Genomic DNA, 16544 nt, shown 5'->3' with positions numbered 1-16544 from the left:
GTTTCAGCACCATCTTGTGGACAACAGTGTCAATAATGCTGTTGCATGCTTTACCATAATGAAGACCAAGGCAACAGTATAAGGGAGTTATTATACTTTATTTTGTCTATCAATACTATGAATTCTTGTACTGAATGCAAAGTGTATGAGGCTGCAAAGAAAGCTGAGAAACCTCCACTGAGTATCTTCAGATATTAGTTAAGTTTGTGGATTGGCACTGTGTAAATTATGGGGTTTAACACAGACTGACTTTTGTTCTGTGTGTGTGCATGCGTATGCGAGCGCACGTGTGTGTGTGTGTGTGTGTGTCTGTCAGAGCTTGCTGAATGTGATCCTTGGTGGAGTCTCAGGCTGGAGGATGAGGGTGTATTTGGTTTTGATGTCTTCCGAAGATGGCACGCTGAGACGGAAGCTCAGCAGGATCTAGAGGAAGAGAGAGACGGGGAGGATAAAGGGAGACAGGGGAGAGGAGGTGGTAGAGGGGGAGAGAAGGAGCAGAGCACATGTCATGCTGCTTGGCAGATGCAGGTTAATGAATAGGTTCAAGGTCTTTAATACAGTACTGACGGGCTTTTATGTACGCAGAAATTGATCGCTGCAACAATTCCTACTCTCCATACTGACCATAAAGCTATTCTCTCTGAACACGACTACACAGTAAGAAATGGAGGGCCAAAATCCACGGCCCTCGTTCTGTGCAAAGTTCAACTAATATGACACATCAGCAGCCTTTGTTAGCTAGATTGAGTCAGTATCTGCTAAAGTTGTAGCCTTTTTAGAGACAAAATTCCTCTTTCTCACTGCGGACTCAAGATCCTTGCTGAGCTGTGAGATATATATAGAGAGATATTCTGCAAGTGGCACATGAACAAGAAATTAAAAAAATTCAAGTCAATGTGGAAGTCCCTTAAAATGCAATACCACTGTCAGTTGCTAGATGCTGGCTCCAAAAAAAATCCCTGGCTCCAGTACACTCCCACTCAAAAAGCTTCAATTTCTCTCATAATAATTAAGTACATTTTTTTTAATGAGTCATTATGGTCTCGATCTCTACATTGGGGTTCTCTGATAAATGTGCTAATTTTGGAAATTATCGCTTCATTAATAAGATATAAAGATGAAGTGCTTTGAGGTCTGCTGTGTAGGCAGTGATTGACAGCTATGATTGACAGTTCGCTCTCTAGCTCTGAGACTCATACCGAGTTGGTCTTTTGTCGTAATGTTTGGGTAACTTTAATGTTATCTGATTAGCTAATGTAAGCACAAGCCTGCACTGCTTGGTATCCCCAGTGAGTTAGCGTTAACTTCGAGAGAAAAGACAACACCCCACAGTCCTTATTTGGAAGGTCCTGGCTACAAACGAAAAAGATGGTCGCTGATCGTAAGCAGCAACTCTTTCCTTGAGAGATCCTAAAAAGGACAGAGTTGTGGCTGACAGCTGTCAAAATAGCCAGGCTCAATAGGAAAGGGCTGCAAAACAATGGCACCTGTGTTAAGGTCAAGTGTACATAAATACAGAGAATGTGGTTCACTCTCTAACATGTGAGTAAAAAGATGGTTCTAGTAAATAGCTTTAGGGTAAGAATGGAGAGTATGAATTGTTACAGCGATCAAGGCCAGTTTCCATGTACATAATGGCACATCAGTACTTTCACTAAGACAGACTTCAGAAAATCTGAACCTTCTCTCTGTCAGTCAATCACATCCTTTCTCTCTGACTCTTTTATCATCCTTCTTCTCTTGTTCCTCACTCTTTCTTGTTCCTGCTGTCACTCACATGCATGAGTAAGAGCTGCATCTCATTCTCAGCAATCCTCCTCCCGACACACTGTCTCGCCCCAAACCCAAACGCCAGAGAGCGAAACGCTGTCCCTTCTCCTCTCTGGTCCTCGTCTCTTTTGCTCCTCCAACGGCCAGGATCAAAGCGCTGTGGATCCTCAAACACCTTTGCACTCCTCCCCAGGGGGTAAAGACAGGCCTGGACCATCGTCTGAGGAGAGACACACTGAAGTCAGCTATAGCTCTGAAAGTTTCTGTGTGCAGATAAGTTCATGTGGGACTTTGGTAGAGAATAAGGCAGAAAGTCACAGTGTGATTGCTCACCCCAGCAGGTATGTGGTAATTCTGAAGAACGATATCTCTGATTGGACACCGCTGAACTGTGATTCCCACCGGGTATAACCTCACACAAACAACAGAGAAAAACACACTTAAACTAACACATTCATAGATGTTACATTTGACTTCTCACTCAATTCTCAACACCAACTCACAACAGACTCTCAGACAGCTGTTCCCTGCAGACACTTGTTTTTTTCATCTCTTACATCTGTCACCTTGTCTGGTGCTTGTTTTGGTGCTGCAGGGGATTTTGGCTTCAGGTTAAAAGATAGCTGAATGTAGAGTATGTGTAGCTTGTAGACTTCATTCAAAATGTGTCTACTTTAAGACCTTTGCTTCCTTTGGAGAACAGAATAGTTTGGATATTTAGGAGAATATGCTTTGTGAGTCTGCAGATGCAAGGCTGGAGTACCTACAGGGCAACTAATCCAAATGCCCCAGGTTCACTATGTGTCAGTTTTTAGTAATTAGATTAATTACAATTTTGGGGGAGAATTTGCAACACTAAAAGTACAATATAAGTGGAATCCTGCAATATTAGGCAATTATTGGGGTCTATCTTGTTGAAGTGTCAAAATTTACTTTTGAAATCTTGATTATTATAATACAGGTTTAAAAAAAACATTCTTAACTCAAGGTCCTGCTTTTTCCAGAGCTTTTTACCATATCAAATGGCTGTCATGTATGGATTAGGTGTACTAACTTGTCATGAAGATGTGCTGGTACTGGAGGTAAGTACTTATGTCAGTCTCTAGTCATATAGAAGAAATCACAATAACGACTGAGCTTATACATTAACAGATAGATGAGCAAACTGCATCTGCTGATGAAGACCATGTGATATGGTCAAAAGTCAGCCAGAAAAAATAAACTACGTCCTTGAACAAACTTAAGTCAACATGGATGAGAAGTGTTAAATGTGCTTCAATTTAAATCACAACCATCTACCAAAAAACGGAGCAAATTCCAATGTAATTTGATTGTTTAATCAAATTACAACCTTGTCTGAAGATACAAAAAAACCTGCAGCTATGTAGTGTTGATTTTAATGAGACTGCCATCCATAACAGGCTGTGTTGTGTACTTGATGGAAACTTTGAGGTAACGAGTATACACCATGCAGAGATGGTGCAGCAAAGTGTGTGTGTAAGTTGTCAACTGGGCCACACAAACAGATTTATCAGGTCATGCGTGGCTGAGTCTGTCTTGTGTTTTGTGTACCTGAGAATCTCCTTGATTGTGCCTTTCAGCAGTGGTGCCCCCTGCAGGGCTTTGTGAGGGTCACCACCAGCCTGTGCCCATGATGCCCTCACCTGCTGCCTCACACTCTCCTGCACCTCAGGGTTGCGGCCCAGCTCAAACAGAGCAAACTGCAGGGGCACCGCTGTCTGCAGAGAGGATGGGATGAGAGGTGACACAGAGTCAGTAGTGTGAGGTATACAGACGCAGGCTAAAATAAATACACACACACACACACACACACACCGTGTCAACTCCTCCAGCCATGAGCTCAGTGATGTTAGCTTTGATGAGGTCCAAAGATAGCTGCCCTTTCTCCATGAGTTGGCCCAGAACGCCTGGGTACAGGCCTCCAGCTGCCCCATCCTCAGACCCTTGACCCCGGGAGGATGACAGGCGCCGGTACCCCCTCTGGATACTTGCCTCAGCTGGAAGAAGACCAGCACAGAAAGATAGAGGCAAGTGTGATAGGAAGAAGAAAAAGGAAGGAACACATTGTCATCGATTAAAGGAGGAAGCGGAACCATAAATACAGACCAAATGTGCTATTATTCATATTTTAGGAGTCCAATCCCTGCATGAAGCTTGTCCTACCATGGCTGAAGATATGGTCCCATGCAATGGCATGCTGTGTCCACAGGGGAGCGCCGATGCGCAGTAGCAGGCGAGGGGGCAGGTAGAGGAGAGGGGGGGTGGTTGCCAGCATTCTCTCCACAGCCCAAATGAACTTCTGAGACTCCAGGGAAGGAGATGAAGAGAAGAGGCCCATACGCTCCCCATAGAGCACGTGTCCGCTGGCTGCAGGGGGGGTGGGGGGTGGGGGGGTGTGCAGGTGGGTGAGTGTGAGAGATAACTGGGATGTCTCAAGGTGAAATACCACATTTCAATCAACCTAAAAAAGGAGAAAGCTAAAACAAGAGGACTGGCTTTACTGAATACTGAACCTACAGGTTGACAGTTTTTAAAACCTCCTGACTCATATTTTCATGTATTAAAATTAAGCTTTGAAGGATTATTTGGACGTCAATGGGTTGAACTGTGATTTGTGAGTTTATAAATCTCCTGCAGAAACTGAATACACTTCAAAAGACCCAAATAAGGAAACCAGACAAAAAATAAATGTATTTCTTTGAAAGCAGACATCCAAAGCAACACAGAGAGCAAATTTGGTTTTCTGAGTGCATACTGTGTCTCAGCGGAGCCGTCTCTACTCCACCCGACGCCCATCTCTATCAGACAAGATCATGTTATATTAACGACGCATCAGCGACTGGAATAGTTTGTTGCCAGTCTATTCCTACCCCAGCTTAGCACCTGGTTTCATATGCTGTGGTCCATTAAGAGCAGTCCAGTTTGACTCAACTCTCTCTCTCTCTAACTCTCTCGCTCTCTCTCTCTCTCTCTCTCTCTCTCTCTCTCTCTCTCTCTCTCTCTCTCTCTCTATCTCTCTCTCTCTTTCTCTCTCTCTCTCTCTCTCTCTCTCTCTCTCTCTCTCTCTCTCTCTCTCTCTCTCTCTCTCTCTCTCTCTCTCGCTCACACACACACACACAGACACACACACAAACACAGATATACATACAAGTGTACATCACACTGAGTCACACACAAGCATTCACGCTTGTGAATGTGGCACATTGTGGATAAGCACATGAAAGGGTCAGACCTGGTGAAAGAATGCTGGTGCTTTCATCATCTTTGTTGCTGTTTCTATTTTTAAAGGCGAATGATCTCCTTGACCTGCTACATCTGTAATATGTTAACGACAGATATGCCCAAGGTTAAAATGAGGTTTGGTTCCCACAAGAGGTGAGAATATTTTGAAATGAAAACACCCTTTAAAAAACACCCTTTGAAAACACCCTTTAAAAAATTTTTTTAAATGGTGACGTATAATTCTTCTGATGTGAGAAGCTGTCACAGCCTACGTAACCTTTTTGGACTCAACCTAAAAAGCCAACAGTTTGCCTGAATGAAAGCCTGTCTAAAAAGGGAGGTGACATTAGATCAAGATCAGTCCCAGCTGTATAAAATGGAAACATCAGAGTTTGAAAGTAGGATTTTCCCATCGAATACTCATCCTTCTTGAGGCTTTGATACATTTTACAAGTACCTACACTTTACTTACTTTGCTTGAATAGAAAAAGAACCAGAATTGTTCAGCCTCTAAGTAACACAATCACACATATATAAACAAAAAGAAACCAGAAGCCACAGATCACAGGGGGATGATGACCTCTGACCTTCCAGTGCGAAGCGGAAAAGGTCAGGACTTGGATCGATGGTCAAACTGCGTCTCCCCTCTTCTCCTCTCCCCTCCCTCTCCACTCTGTCCCGCAGCATGCGAGAGAAATCACTCGACACTTCATCAAGGAGGGGGAGAAAGCGCTTTACGGCCGCACTCATCATCACCTCCTTGTTGAGCAGTAGACGGTCTGCTCGCCACTCCTCTCCGTTCCTGTGGAGAGAAGATTTGGAGCGAGGCTTTAAAGAAGTTGCTGAGCCTCAAATCGACCTGTGTCACTTATGTTCAAACATTTTGAAGTAAAGAGGTTGAAAGGAAAACTAGGATACCGTTTCTGAAGCAGATGTGCTGTTCTTTAACTAAACATTACTCAGATAAAGGTGTATTGTAAAGGTATAGTACTGCTTTTTAAAGATGAAACAGTTACTTGGTAACATATAGTAAAGGCATCCTGATTGTGACCATTTTCAGCAGTCTATACCCACTGAATTTAAATTCCCAAATGTGTTTTTTCTTTGGAGGAGAAGAAGATAAAAGCAAAACCTGCTTCTGTCCCTGTTGGGATTAAAACTAACTAATTAAAGCTTCATTTTTGCCTTTTTTCACAAACAGTTGCCTACAGAACTTCAACAAATATTTGCCTCAATGACTTTTGAAGAACTTATGTTCTGTTTGGCATTCTCCCAATATCAAAAGAGGCATTTTGAAAAGTCTCCCTCCACTTTTTTCTTGTTCCTGTAGTTGAATGTTTGAGCTTCACTCTGCAAGATAATGAACCTGTAGAGTCTGACATCAGAAGGCTGTTTTCACATTCATCTGCTGAAAATGGAAAGTTTCTCTGTGCTCACTGACAACACAACTAGTTTGGAGCAAATCCTGGTCCAATATTCAGCTTACATTTTTTCAGTGAAGTAGGAGACATCTCTCCATGCAGCAGTGCAACTTTTAAAATGAAACATATTTGCATATTCATAGATTCTGGAATTTTTTTAACGAGGGACAAGAATGTCATTTTAAGAATTTCTAACAAGATAACTGAACTTTTTAATGGAAAAACCATATCAGACTCAAATTATTATTCAAAGGAGTAAAACGTGACTGGAAGGAATCTTTAAATATATACAGTATCTCACAAAAGTGAGTACACCCCTCACATTTTTGCAAATATTTTATTATATCTTTTCATGGGACAACATTATAGAAATGAAACTTTGATATAACTTAAAGTAGTGAGTGTACAACTTGTATAGCAGTATAGATTTACTGTCCTCCGAAAATAACTCAACACACAGCCATTAATGTCTAAACAGCTGGCAACACAAGTGAGTACACCTCACAGTCAATGTCCAAATTGTGCCCAAACTATCAATATTTTGTGTGACCACCATTATTATCTAGCACTGCTTTAACCCTCTTGGGCATGGAATTCACCAGAGCTGCACAGGTTGCTACTGGAATCCTCTTCCACTCCTCCATGATGACATCACAGAGCTGGTGGATGTTGGACACCTTGCGCTCCTCCACCTTCCGCTTGAGGATGCCCCACAGGTGCTCAATTGGATTTAGGTCTGGAGACATACTTGGCCAGTCCATCACCTTTACCTTCAGCTTCCTCAGCAAGGCAGTTGTCATCTTGGAGGTGTGTTTGGGGTCGTTATCATGTTGGAAAACTGCCCTGCAGCCCAGTTTCCAAAGGGAGGGGATCATGCTCTGCTTCAGAATGTCACAGTACATGTTTGAATTCATGCTTCCCTCAATGAACTGCAGCTCCCCAGTGCCGGCAGCACTCATGCAGCCCCAGACCATGACGCTACCACCACAATGCTTGACTGTAGGCAAGACACAGTTGTCTTTGTACTCCTCACCAGGGTGCCGCCACACACGCTTGACACCATCTGAGCCAAACAAGTTTATCTTGGTCTCATCAGACCATAGGACATGGTTCCAGTAATTCATGTCCTTGGACTGCTTGTCTTCAGCAAACTGTTTGCGGGCTTTCTTGTGCATCAGCTTCAGAAGAGGCTTCCTTCTGGGACTACGGCCATGCAGACCAATTTGATGCAGTGTGCATCGTATGGTCTGAGCACTGACAGGCTGACCCCCCACCTCTTCAACCTCTGCAGCAATGCAGGCAGCACTCATTCGTCTATTTTTTTAAGCCAACCTCTGGATATGACGCTGAACACGTGGACTCAACTTCTTTGGTCGACCCTGGCGAGGCCTGTTCCGAGTGGAACCTGTCCTGGAAAACCTCTGTAGGATCTTGGCCACCGCGCTGTAGCTCTGTTTCAGGGTGTTAGCAATCTTCTTATAGCCTAGGCCATCTTTATGAAGAGCAACAATTACATTTTTCAGATCCTCAGAGAGTTCTTTGCCATGAGGCGCCATGTTGAATATCCAGTGACCAGTATGAGAGTATTAGAGAGAAAACACCAAATTTAACAGCCCTGCTCCCCATTCACACCTGAAACCTTGTAACACTAACGAGTCACATGACACCAGGGAGGGACAACGACACAATTGGGCACAATTTGGACATTGACTGTGAGGTGTACTCACTTGTGTTGCCAGCTGTTTAGAGATTAATGGCTGTGTGTTGAGTTATTTTCAGGGGACAGTAAATCTTTACTGCTATACAAGCTGTACACTCACTGCTTTAAGTTATATCAAAGTTTCATTTCTTTAGTGTTGTCCCATGAAAAGATATAATGAAATATTTGCAAAAATGTGAGAGGTGTACTCACTATTGTGAGATACTGTATAACAGACAAGTCCCACTGAGGTCAGAAAAATCTTTTGCAGGGGAGACGTGGCCAGAACACCAGCATAAAAAGTGTCAGACAAGAGAATACAACATCAGGCAGATAATGACACAAACAAGAAAAATACTAAAAAAACAAGATAATTAAGCTAAGAACATAGAATATCACTGACAAATAACAATACTAAGAATAGAAAAAGAAGAAAATGATCTTTAAAAAAACATACTATAAGAGGTTTTCTGTCTGTGTTGTTTTCACTGGTCCTTAGTAGGCTTAGCTAGAAAAAGATGACATGAATTTGTGACAGTTCTGAGGTTGTTTGCACATCTTTATAGTCCATTGTCACCTACACAGTTATGATGAATCTGTTTATGAGTGTTAAACTCTTGAACAACACCTATCTATGTATTTTTTTCAAACTTTAACTTTGAACTTTGCTTATTTAATGATGAAGGTTTAATATAATAATATATATATATATATATATATATATATAACAACTTTTCAGATGTTTTTCAAGGCTACAGCATCGGGAAAATAAGTCTGAACACTTTCGACAACTCACTGAATGACTGTTAACACATGGACACAGGTGTGTTACTGACTTGAGAAAGACTCCCTTGCTGTGCTGCCGAATCTCTCGGTGTGTGGCCCAGGGCTGCAGGGTCATCCGTCTGGGGTGGAGGCCCTCCGAGCGGAACAGTTCACTGATGTCGGACGGCATCATGATATTCACACTGCTTTGGGTGCCCACATGCTCCCTTCACACACACAAACATACATAATCAAAAAGATAACTGCTGCTCATGCATATTGAAAAACATTGATCACTTTCGCTCTTCATTCTTGTGTCTGTGCCTCTTCCCGATATGCATCCTTGTATCTTTTTAACATTTCTGTTCACAACAACTCTACCACCTCTATCTTCCTGCTACCTGTAGATAGGGCCGAGGGTGTTGAAGGTCCTCTCCATGTGCTTGTGGAGCAGCCGGAAACGATCTTCTCTCCAGAATTTCACCAGATTGATCCAGCCGCTCCTCCCTGTGTGAGGGATATCCTCAAAGCTCCGCACCCGTCCATTCACACCCCTCTTTGTAACCCCTGAACCGACTTTAGCTGCTGCTTTTCTCCCCTCTACCTTCCCATCTACCACTGCACCTGCTGCAGTCAAACAAAGAGCCCTTTGTGATGCAACACCACAAAGCAGATTTCTGGACCCACAGGTGCCCTGTGGTCTGACACACGCAGTCACACAGATGGACATGCTCCTCATCGTCCAAACAACTGTGTGTCTGTCGGTGTCATCCGGAGCTTGTTGTCGTTGTCTTTGCAGGACTGATAACTTCCCTCCTCCATCCCCAGCCCAATATCCTTGAAAGTGCTAAGTCACTCTGATAGGAGGGGATGATTTATGGATCTGAAGGTGCAGAGTTCAAGAGAAACACAACAGAGCCCAAATGTCAGGTTGAACCAAAACACACACACACACACACACACACACACACACACACACACACACACACACTCTCACACACACACACACACACACACACACACACACACACACACACACACACACACACACACACACACACACACAAATATTGTGTAAAAGACCAAAAAGACAGATAGAGTCCAGCTTGTCAAAGAAGCCTTTATTATTATAAACTATTATTATTATTATTATTATTATTATTATTATTAATACACACACACACACACACACACACACACACACACACACACACACACACACACACACACACACACACACACACACACACACACACACACACACACACACACACACAAATCACATTTTTGGCCTTTGCTTCATGTTGTATAAAAACCTTTGACATTGCAGCATTAGACTAGTTTCACACCAATTTACACAAGAAACTATCTCAACAACATTTGGCTCATGTACTGTAGACACAAGTTATACAGGTCAGAGATTATTTACAAAATACGGCTAAATAATTTTCTTAGTCAATCATAAATAAATACATACATACATATATATATAATGTTATTTCATTACTTATATGAATGTGTTGCCCTGAGGTTCCTTACTTGTGTATAGATCACCCAGTTGGATCTATATATCATTTAACGAGCTGAGTAAGCTCTGTAAACAGAAATTAGTAGCTACAGTACTTTCTAATTATGGATACAACAAACAATTATTTTCATTCATCTATTTTCTTGATTAATCAATTCATCATTTCCTCAAAATCAAAGGTGATGTCTTGTTTCACCTTTCTTTGATCATGCATGACAAAAAAAAATATTAAATCGTTCTATTTAACAAGCTGAAACCAGCCTTTTGGGGACTTATACTTCGAATGACTAAAAAGATTAATCGACTAATTGATCCATTAATCAATTGTTGCAGTTCTACTTTCTATTCTAATATACAACAGTGTCATAGCAAAACTTCACCATGACAAGCTTTCCTATGTTTAGCTTGCAGCAACAGATTGTGTAATATGTAAAATTGTATTAAAATTATTAAAATGTAATACAACAGTAATCTAAATGCAGCGGAAATATGCTTTCACAGCAAATAAAAAAAATCTTTATATTAATTACATCAACAAAAGTGTTTGACATATTTTCAAATGTCAAAATTAAATACAGCATATGGAAATACATCATGATTTCATCATCAGTTTAAATATGTTTTTAAACAATTACCACTTGTGAAGTAGCTTTCATAATCTAGGATATTAATACATTAACAGGTTTGATTCACATCAACTTAAATGATCTTTTCAGTTCATTTTAACCAAGTTATTAAATTCTCTGATGGTTACACATCATTATTGCTACACAAAATTTAAAAAAATAAAAACAAAACAAAAGAATGAAGGTTTAAGTGTCACAACAGCAATTATTGAACTGAGTCTCTATATTGCTGTACAATGTACAATCATAAAGTACAGTACAGTATGAGGATGTTTCCCTGCTGTTCTCCTGCAGTTCTTTTTTAAACTAACCCAATCCAAAGGTGGAATACTAATCGGCTCTGTGATGATCACATAATGATCACATGACTTTACAAGACTGACCCCTTGCCAGTGTAGGAGTGGGCCCCTTGCTGTGTTTCTTTCCTGTGAGCGCGGCTGTGTTGAAGTTGAGCCCTTGAAAGGCTCGCAGCAGGTCGAAGCCGTTGTCCTTGGTCTTGGTTTCAGGGTGAATGATCTTTGACAGCTCGTGGGGGAGCGACATTTTCCCTCCAACTGTCCTCATGTGGTTTGCGTCCTTGTAGTTCTTAATTATGAAAGTAAAGGAAGAAGCAGAGGAGTAAAAGACTGAACATATAACAAAAACAACAACAACAACAACATTATTCTCTGAATTGATTTATTATTTGTCCACATTGCTCGTGCAAATTTGGATATTAATAAACCTACATACACGGAGCACAAGCAGGAATTTCTTGAAAAAGGAGTGCATACCATGAAGGCGAGGCTGCACAATGCTCTAAATAGGTTAGGCTAGTTTAATAAACAGTATTTGTAAGTCATTGTCGATCTGCTTCGGGGGCTGCATCAAAATGTGCATGTTGATAGAAAATGATGCTCATTTGCTGTTGTAATGCTGTAAAAAAATAAAAAAAAATAAAAAAAATTATGATATTTGTACAAAAACAAATGGATGTAAGTCAGACTAATGACCACTGAGTTAAAGTCTTAAAGCAACAGTCAGTTGTCCATTTGAATACGAAAAGAGGTTTTCGTTAATGTAATAATTTCTCCTGTTCATACTGACTATTAAAAAATAGTCAATAATAGTGGAAATCGTCACATTTACAGTCTTTTTAGCATCAAATTCCCTTTTTTCGTTTCCTCGGACAGTGTTTCCCTGTCAACAGTGGAACTATACTCACAAAAAGAGGGACTTTGGCATTAAATGAACATTGAAATATATCTCTTAATTTGAATAATTAGGTAGGGTGTGACGATATTAAAGGTAAATCATTAAAATGTATCCATAATCTGCCTTTATAGTAGTCCACACCTAGGATGAAGCTTCATATTAAATTGTTGTATTATTGTCTGTGGGACAGTTCAGAGTTGGTATTTGCATGTTAAAATCATTTGGTTATAATCAGTAATATGGAAATGTATTTTAAAATAGACCATGCAAACAAGAATCAGGCAACCAGAAAGGAATATCATAAAACAAATCAATACTTTTTAAGGTTCATTAAAATACATTAGGTGAGGTAAGGTTGTTTTTTTTAAATTAAAAACTGTGGAAAATCAGTGTATTTGGAAATGGATATGGTTATACTGAGAATGATTGAGTTGAGTTTTTTTCAGATATCCGACTATACAACACAAGTTCTCATACAGACCTCAGACATACGATATTTTCTCCTGAAGTGAGCTCTCACAGCTGCTCTCTCTGCATTCTTCTGAGAGTTCTTCGCTTCCCGCAGCTTCCTGTGAACACAACAAGCAAACATAAATACACCTGACATACTGCAGGCAAAATTCAATTGATGTAATATCTCTGTTACACAGGTGACTTGAATTAACTGGATTCATTTCTGTTCTTGCTCTCATGAAAACTGCAAACTGGAGCAGGTGATAACATTATGAAATATTTAAATGTGTATATAGAGTTTATGCTTCAGATGTGGCTAATTGAGCTTTCCATATCATGGATTTCACATGCAAAGGTAATGTTTCCTGTCTCCTTCTAGTAATTATGAAAATCCACATTCTGTGTTTCTGTGAAAGGTGTCCACTTGCCTCTCCTTCTCCAAGTCTGCCTGGTAGGAGCGAATCACTGATGCATCTTTGGCATGTGCAATGTGGAGAGGAGGGGTCCTCCCCAACCTGTTGCATCCTCCTTTTCCTACTGCACCTCTGCCCCTCTTGTTCCTACGTTTGGCACACAACTTCCTCTCCTTCACCCCTGTCACACAGCTGGTCAGCTTCCTGACGGGCTTCCTCAGCGACTTCTTTACTCTCACAACTGACTCCATGATGAGCTCTCAGGACAGAAGCAAAACACCCACACCGCTTCTATTTTGACAGATGATGGGTGAATATGTGATGGTTTTCTCCTTCGCTCATGTTGTGTTGCTCTGACGGCACAAACTCAGGACACACACAGCCTCAAGTTCTGCAATAACTCAGGTTGAAGCCTGTCAAGGACAAGGACAACAGTCAGACAAGGCTCAGACACACAGACTTAGTGAGTACACACTGCCTCACGCACACCTGCCCAACCCTCATATACTACTCAGGTCAAATTTGACTCATTTATACATTTGAAAGCAGTAAAACACCCTGAATACTGTGTTCTTCAAGCCTGGTAATTTTATGACTTTTACCAAAGTGATCCAGAATACACAGCAATTGCAAATGGGTGTTATGGGTTGATGACCATTCAAACATTTGTGTTTGCTTTATTGATATTCAGTAAAATCATTATGGTTCTTTTAGGTCAAATAGGACCATGTGAATGTTTCGTAAAACCTAAGGAATATGTTTTCTCTGCTCTCTGAAAGCTTAATTAAGGGTAAATCGCACATTTATTAATGACTGATGATGTACTAATGAGTGAAAAATAGTTCTGTTTAGAAATTTGGTGTAGAGACTAAAGGATACTGTAAAGAGCCAGAATAGGAACCGTACATAAGGGTTAAAAAGGTTGCATGCACAGATGAAGTATTTGTCTGCTAGATTGATGCCAACAGAGCAAAACGACGAAAAGAGAGAAAGATGGAAACCACACAAGCATAAAAAGAGACAAATGTCACACTTTAACATTTTGGACAGCATATTTTTCAGGCAATTTGTCACAATCCATCCACAGACAAAATGAATAGAAATTTTCAGCATGGTTTTCTAGTCAAGATTTGTCTTACCCATGCAGGAGGCCACAGTTGGCAAAAGGCTCACAGCGTAAAATCCAAATAAAGCTCCAGCCAGATGGCCTCTGATGCTACAGGACAATCCCACAATGTCTTAGTATAAACCAGAGAAAGCAAGAGGAAACAACAAGACTCTCCAAGACGTCTTGTGTGCTCCTTTGACCTGACCATTCGTTGTTCTGAAGATTCACTCGAAGGTTTCAGTTTTTTGACTCTTCTGCTTTCTCTCCTCCAGACTCTCTCCACTCTTCTCCAACCCTAAGTCTCCAATAGAGATTATGACTTAAAGGCCTTAATGAAGAGGAATCTTGTTAGCTGTGGCATGGAATGCACCCGATGACTCACGTGTTTGTGATGAGGATTTAGACACTAGCTGATATCATGCTGAGTGACACACGCATGCATAACGCAGGCCTGACATCAGCACTGCTACTGTGTGCAGGCTTGTTTCTCTTATAATGCTGCATTATCTGCATTTCATTTTCTTTATTTAGGAGCAACAGAGCATTTAAGTTGAGAGAGAGAATGTGGGTGTAAAGGTGACAAAGGGGGCAGCAGGTACATAATATTCAAAGCCAGCCAAGTGGGCCCCGGGGAAGCCATGCAGCTTGATTTTTTCAGAACACCTTATGAGACCAAAAGCAGTGAAGATAAAGAGATGAGCAAAAATATGGAAAGAGGAAATGAAACAAAGAGATAACTGTCTCTGTGCTGAGACAGAAATGTCATTGTCACAGTGTCACTCCACAAAAGAGAGGACTGGACTATTAAAAGGTGGGTTCGCAAGTGGATATTGTCTCCCATCACTTACAATGAAAATGCATTATGAAGGGATCTTCTAATGCAGTGGTTCCCAATATTGTGGTCAGTACCCACTCAAGGCGTCGCTGGATTAATCAAAGGGGTTGCAAGATGATAGGGTAGGATACAGGAAAAACACATTTTTGACACATAAAATTGTTCAGCTTTTCAAGCTTTCTTCTAATTTCTGCTTCATTTTTGTGGATTGCTGCATTTTACCTCATCAAGTATCTAAAAGTTATTCCAATAAATAAAAAGTCCTCTTTCTAGTCGATGCATAGATTGTTTGATCAACAATGATTTTAGTGATCTTGACTATTTTTAATGGCTCTCCATGGTGAGTGTTGGGCTCTATGGCCTACTCTAATGCCCTATTTGGCTTTGACAGCACACACACACACACAGTCAGGCCTTCACACCACTTTAACCTACCCATTTAAAATCCCTTGTATCCCTCCTATTCTTCTCTCTCTGTTGTCCAGTACCTCATTTTCTGGCAGGTGAAGATGGTTTAATGCTTTAATGAGATCATCAGGAGGCCACACCTCCCTGAGCTCATGTGACAGATCTGGGATCAGTTAACTGCCACAAGTGCAGGAGTGTACAGCTGAAGGAGGAAGGCCAAATTGATCGTGTGTCAGCAGTTCTCCTCAGCTTGTAGAGTTCAGACAAATTACTGAACCAACATCTGAGGTATGTTAAGATTCTTCCATTTATCAGCATGCAAATCTGCTCATCGTGAAAAAACTGCGAACCCCCCGAAATTAACAACAATAAAAAGTATTTGTACAAACCTCTTCATGAGCAATTCACACTTTGTCAAATGTTTTGTACAGAGTGGACTTGATGTTTGTGTGTGAAGCAGAGTTTCCATGCAAGCCCAACAAAGAGAAACCACTTAAAGGATTCTCAGGGGGATCACATCAGTCACTGACGTCCACCTATGCGCACACACACACAGTCATGTTTAACATAACCTTAAACTAATCTGAACTTAAAATAAAGTCTTCACCCTAAAATTAATGATTTACCTTAAGGGGATTTGCGTTTTATCCCTATAAGAAATGTGAATCCCCACAACACGACTGTGTAAATAGATTTACAGTACGACCCCACAACGTGAGGAATACCTAGTACACACACACAATCCAGCTGAATAACTAAAATGGTCAGAGAGGGTACAAGGTCACAGTCCAGTGAGGATTTCAGAATAAACAGGCTAACTGATGTTAGCATGTTAAAGTGAATTACCACAACATAATAAATATTCATGGCAACATTCAAAGTTAACATAAACAATATGTGGGACTGACATCTAGTTCTGCTCAGTGAGGTGACAGAAGCTACATGCAAATACATATTCATTAAATACTAAAAATACTAAATATACATTTCATAATACATATTAGCATAATGGCCTCAATACATAAAAACAATAGAAATGATTGTTTTAAATAAAGTCGATGTTGTCATCAAGGGATTCCCT

General features: G+C 40.8%; 1 protein-coding gene and 1 pseudogene across 1 annotated transcript; both read right to left on the bottom strand.

Moving 5' to 3' along the window:
- Window positions 1-239: 239 nt before the first annotated feature.
- LOC133982928 (cytochrome P450 11B, mitochondrial) lies at window positions 240-9637 on the bottom strand. The gene is made up of 9 exons (XM_062421811.1): window positions 9300-9637; window positions 8955-9125; window positions 5601-5815; window positions 3955-4158; window positions 3607-3788; window positions 3343-3509; window positions 2104-2182; window positions 1778-1990; window positions 240-423 (listed from the first exon to the last, which is right to left on the bottom strand). Exons 1-9 carry the CDS (start codon window positions 9635-9637, stop codon window positions 313-315), a joined length of 1680 nt encoding a protein of 559 aa, XP_062277795.1. The 3' UTR covers window positions 240-312.
- Window positions 9638-11412: 1775 nt separating this feature from the next.
- Window positions 11413-13363, bottom strand: LOC133983894 (complexin-3-like; annotated as a pseudogene).
- Between the last annotated feature and the right edge of the window lie 3181 nt (window positions 13364-16544).

The sequence above is a fragment of the Scomber scombrus genome, chromosome 7, assembly GCF_963691925.1.
Source record: "Scomber scombrus chromosome 7, fScoSco1.1, whole genome shotgun sequence".
Lineage (NCBI taxonomy): Eukaryota > Metazoa > Chordata > Actinopteri > Scombriformes > Scombridae > Scomber > Scomber scombrus.
The sequence above is the reverse complement of the archived record's forward strand: the minus strand, read 5'-3'. Positions and strand labels throughout refer to the sequence as shown.

Bases quoted from the DNA above. Each gene is read 5' to 3' on its own strand.
- LOC133982928 (XM_062421811.1), bottom strand. From the start codon at position 9,637: ATGAGGAGCATGTCCATCTGTGTGACTGCGTGTGTCAGACCACAGGGC. The intron at 9,126-9,299 runs GTAGCAGGAAGA...GTGTGTGTGAAG, and splicing joins ACCCTCGGCCCTATCTACAG to GGAGCATGTGGGCACCCAAA. The intron at 5,816-8,954 runs GTGTCCATGTGT...TTCTCTCCACAG, and splicing joins CTCAAGTCAGTAACACACCT to GAACGGAGAGGAGTGGCGAG.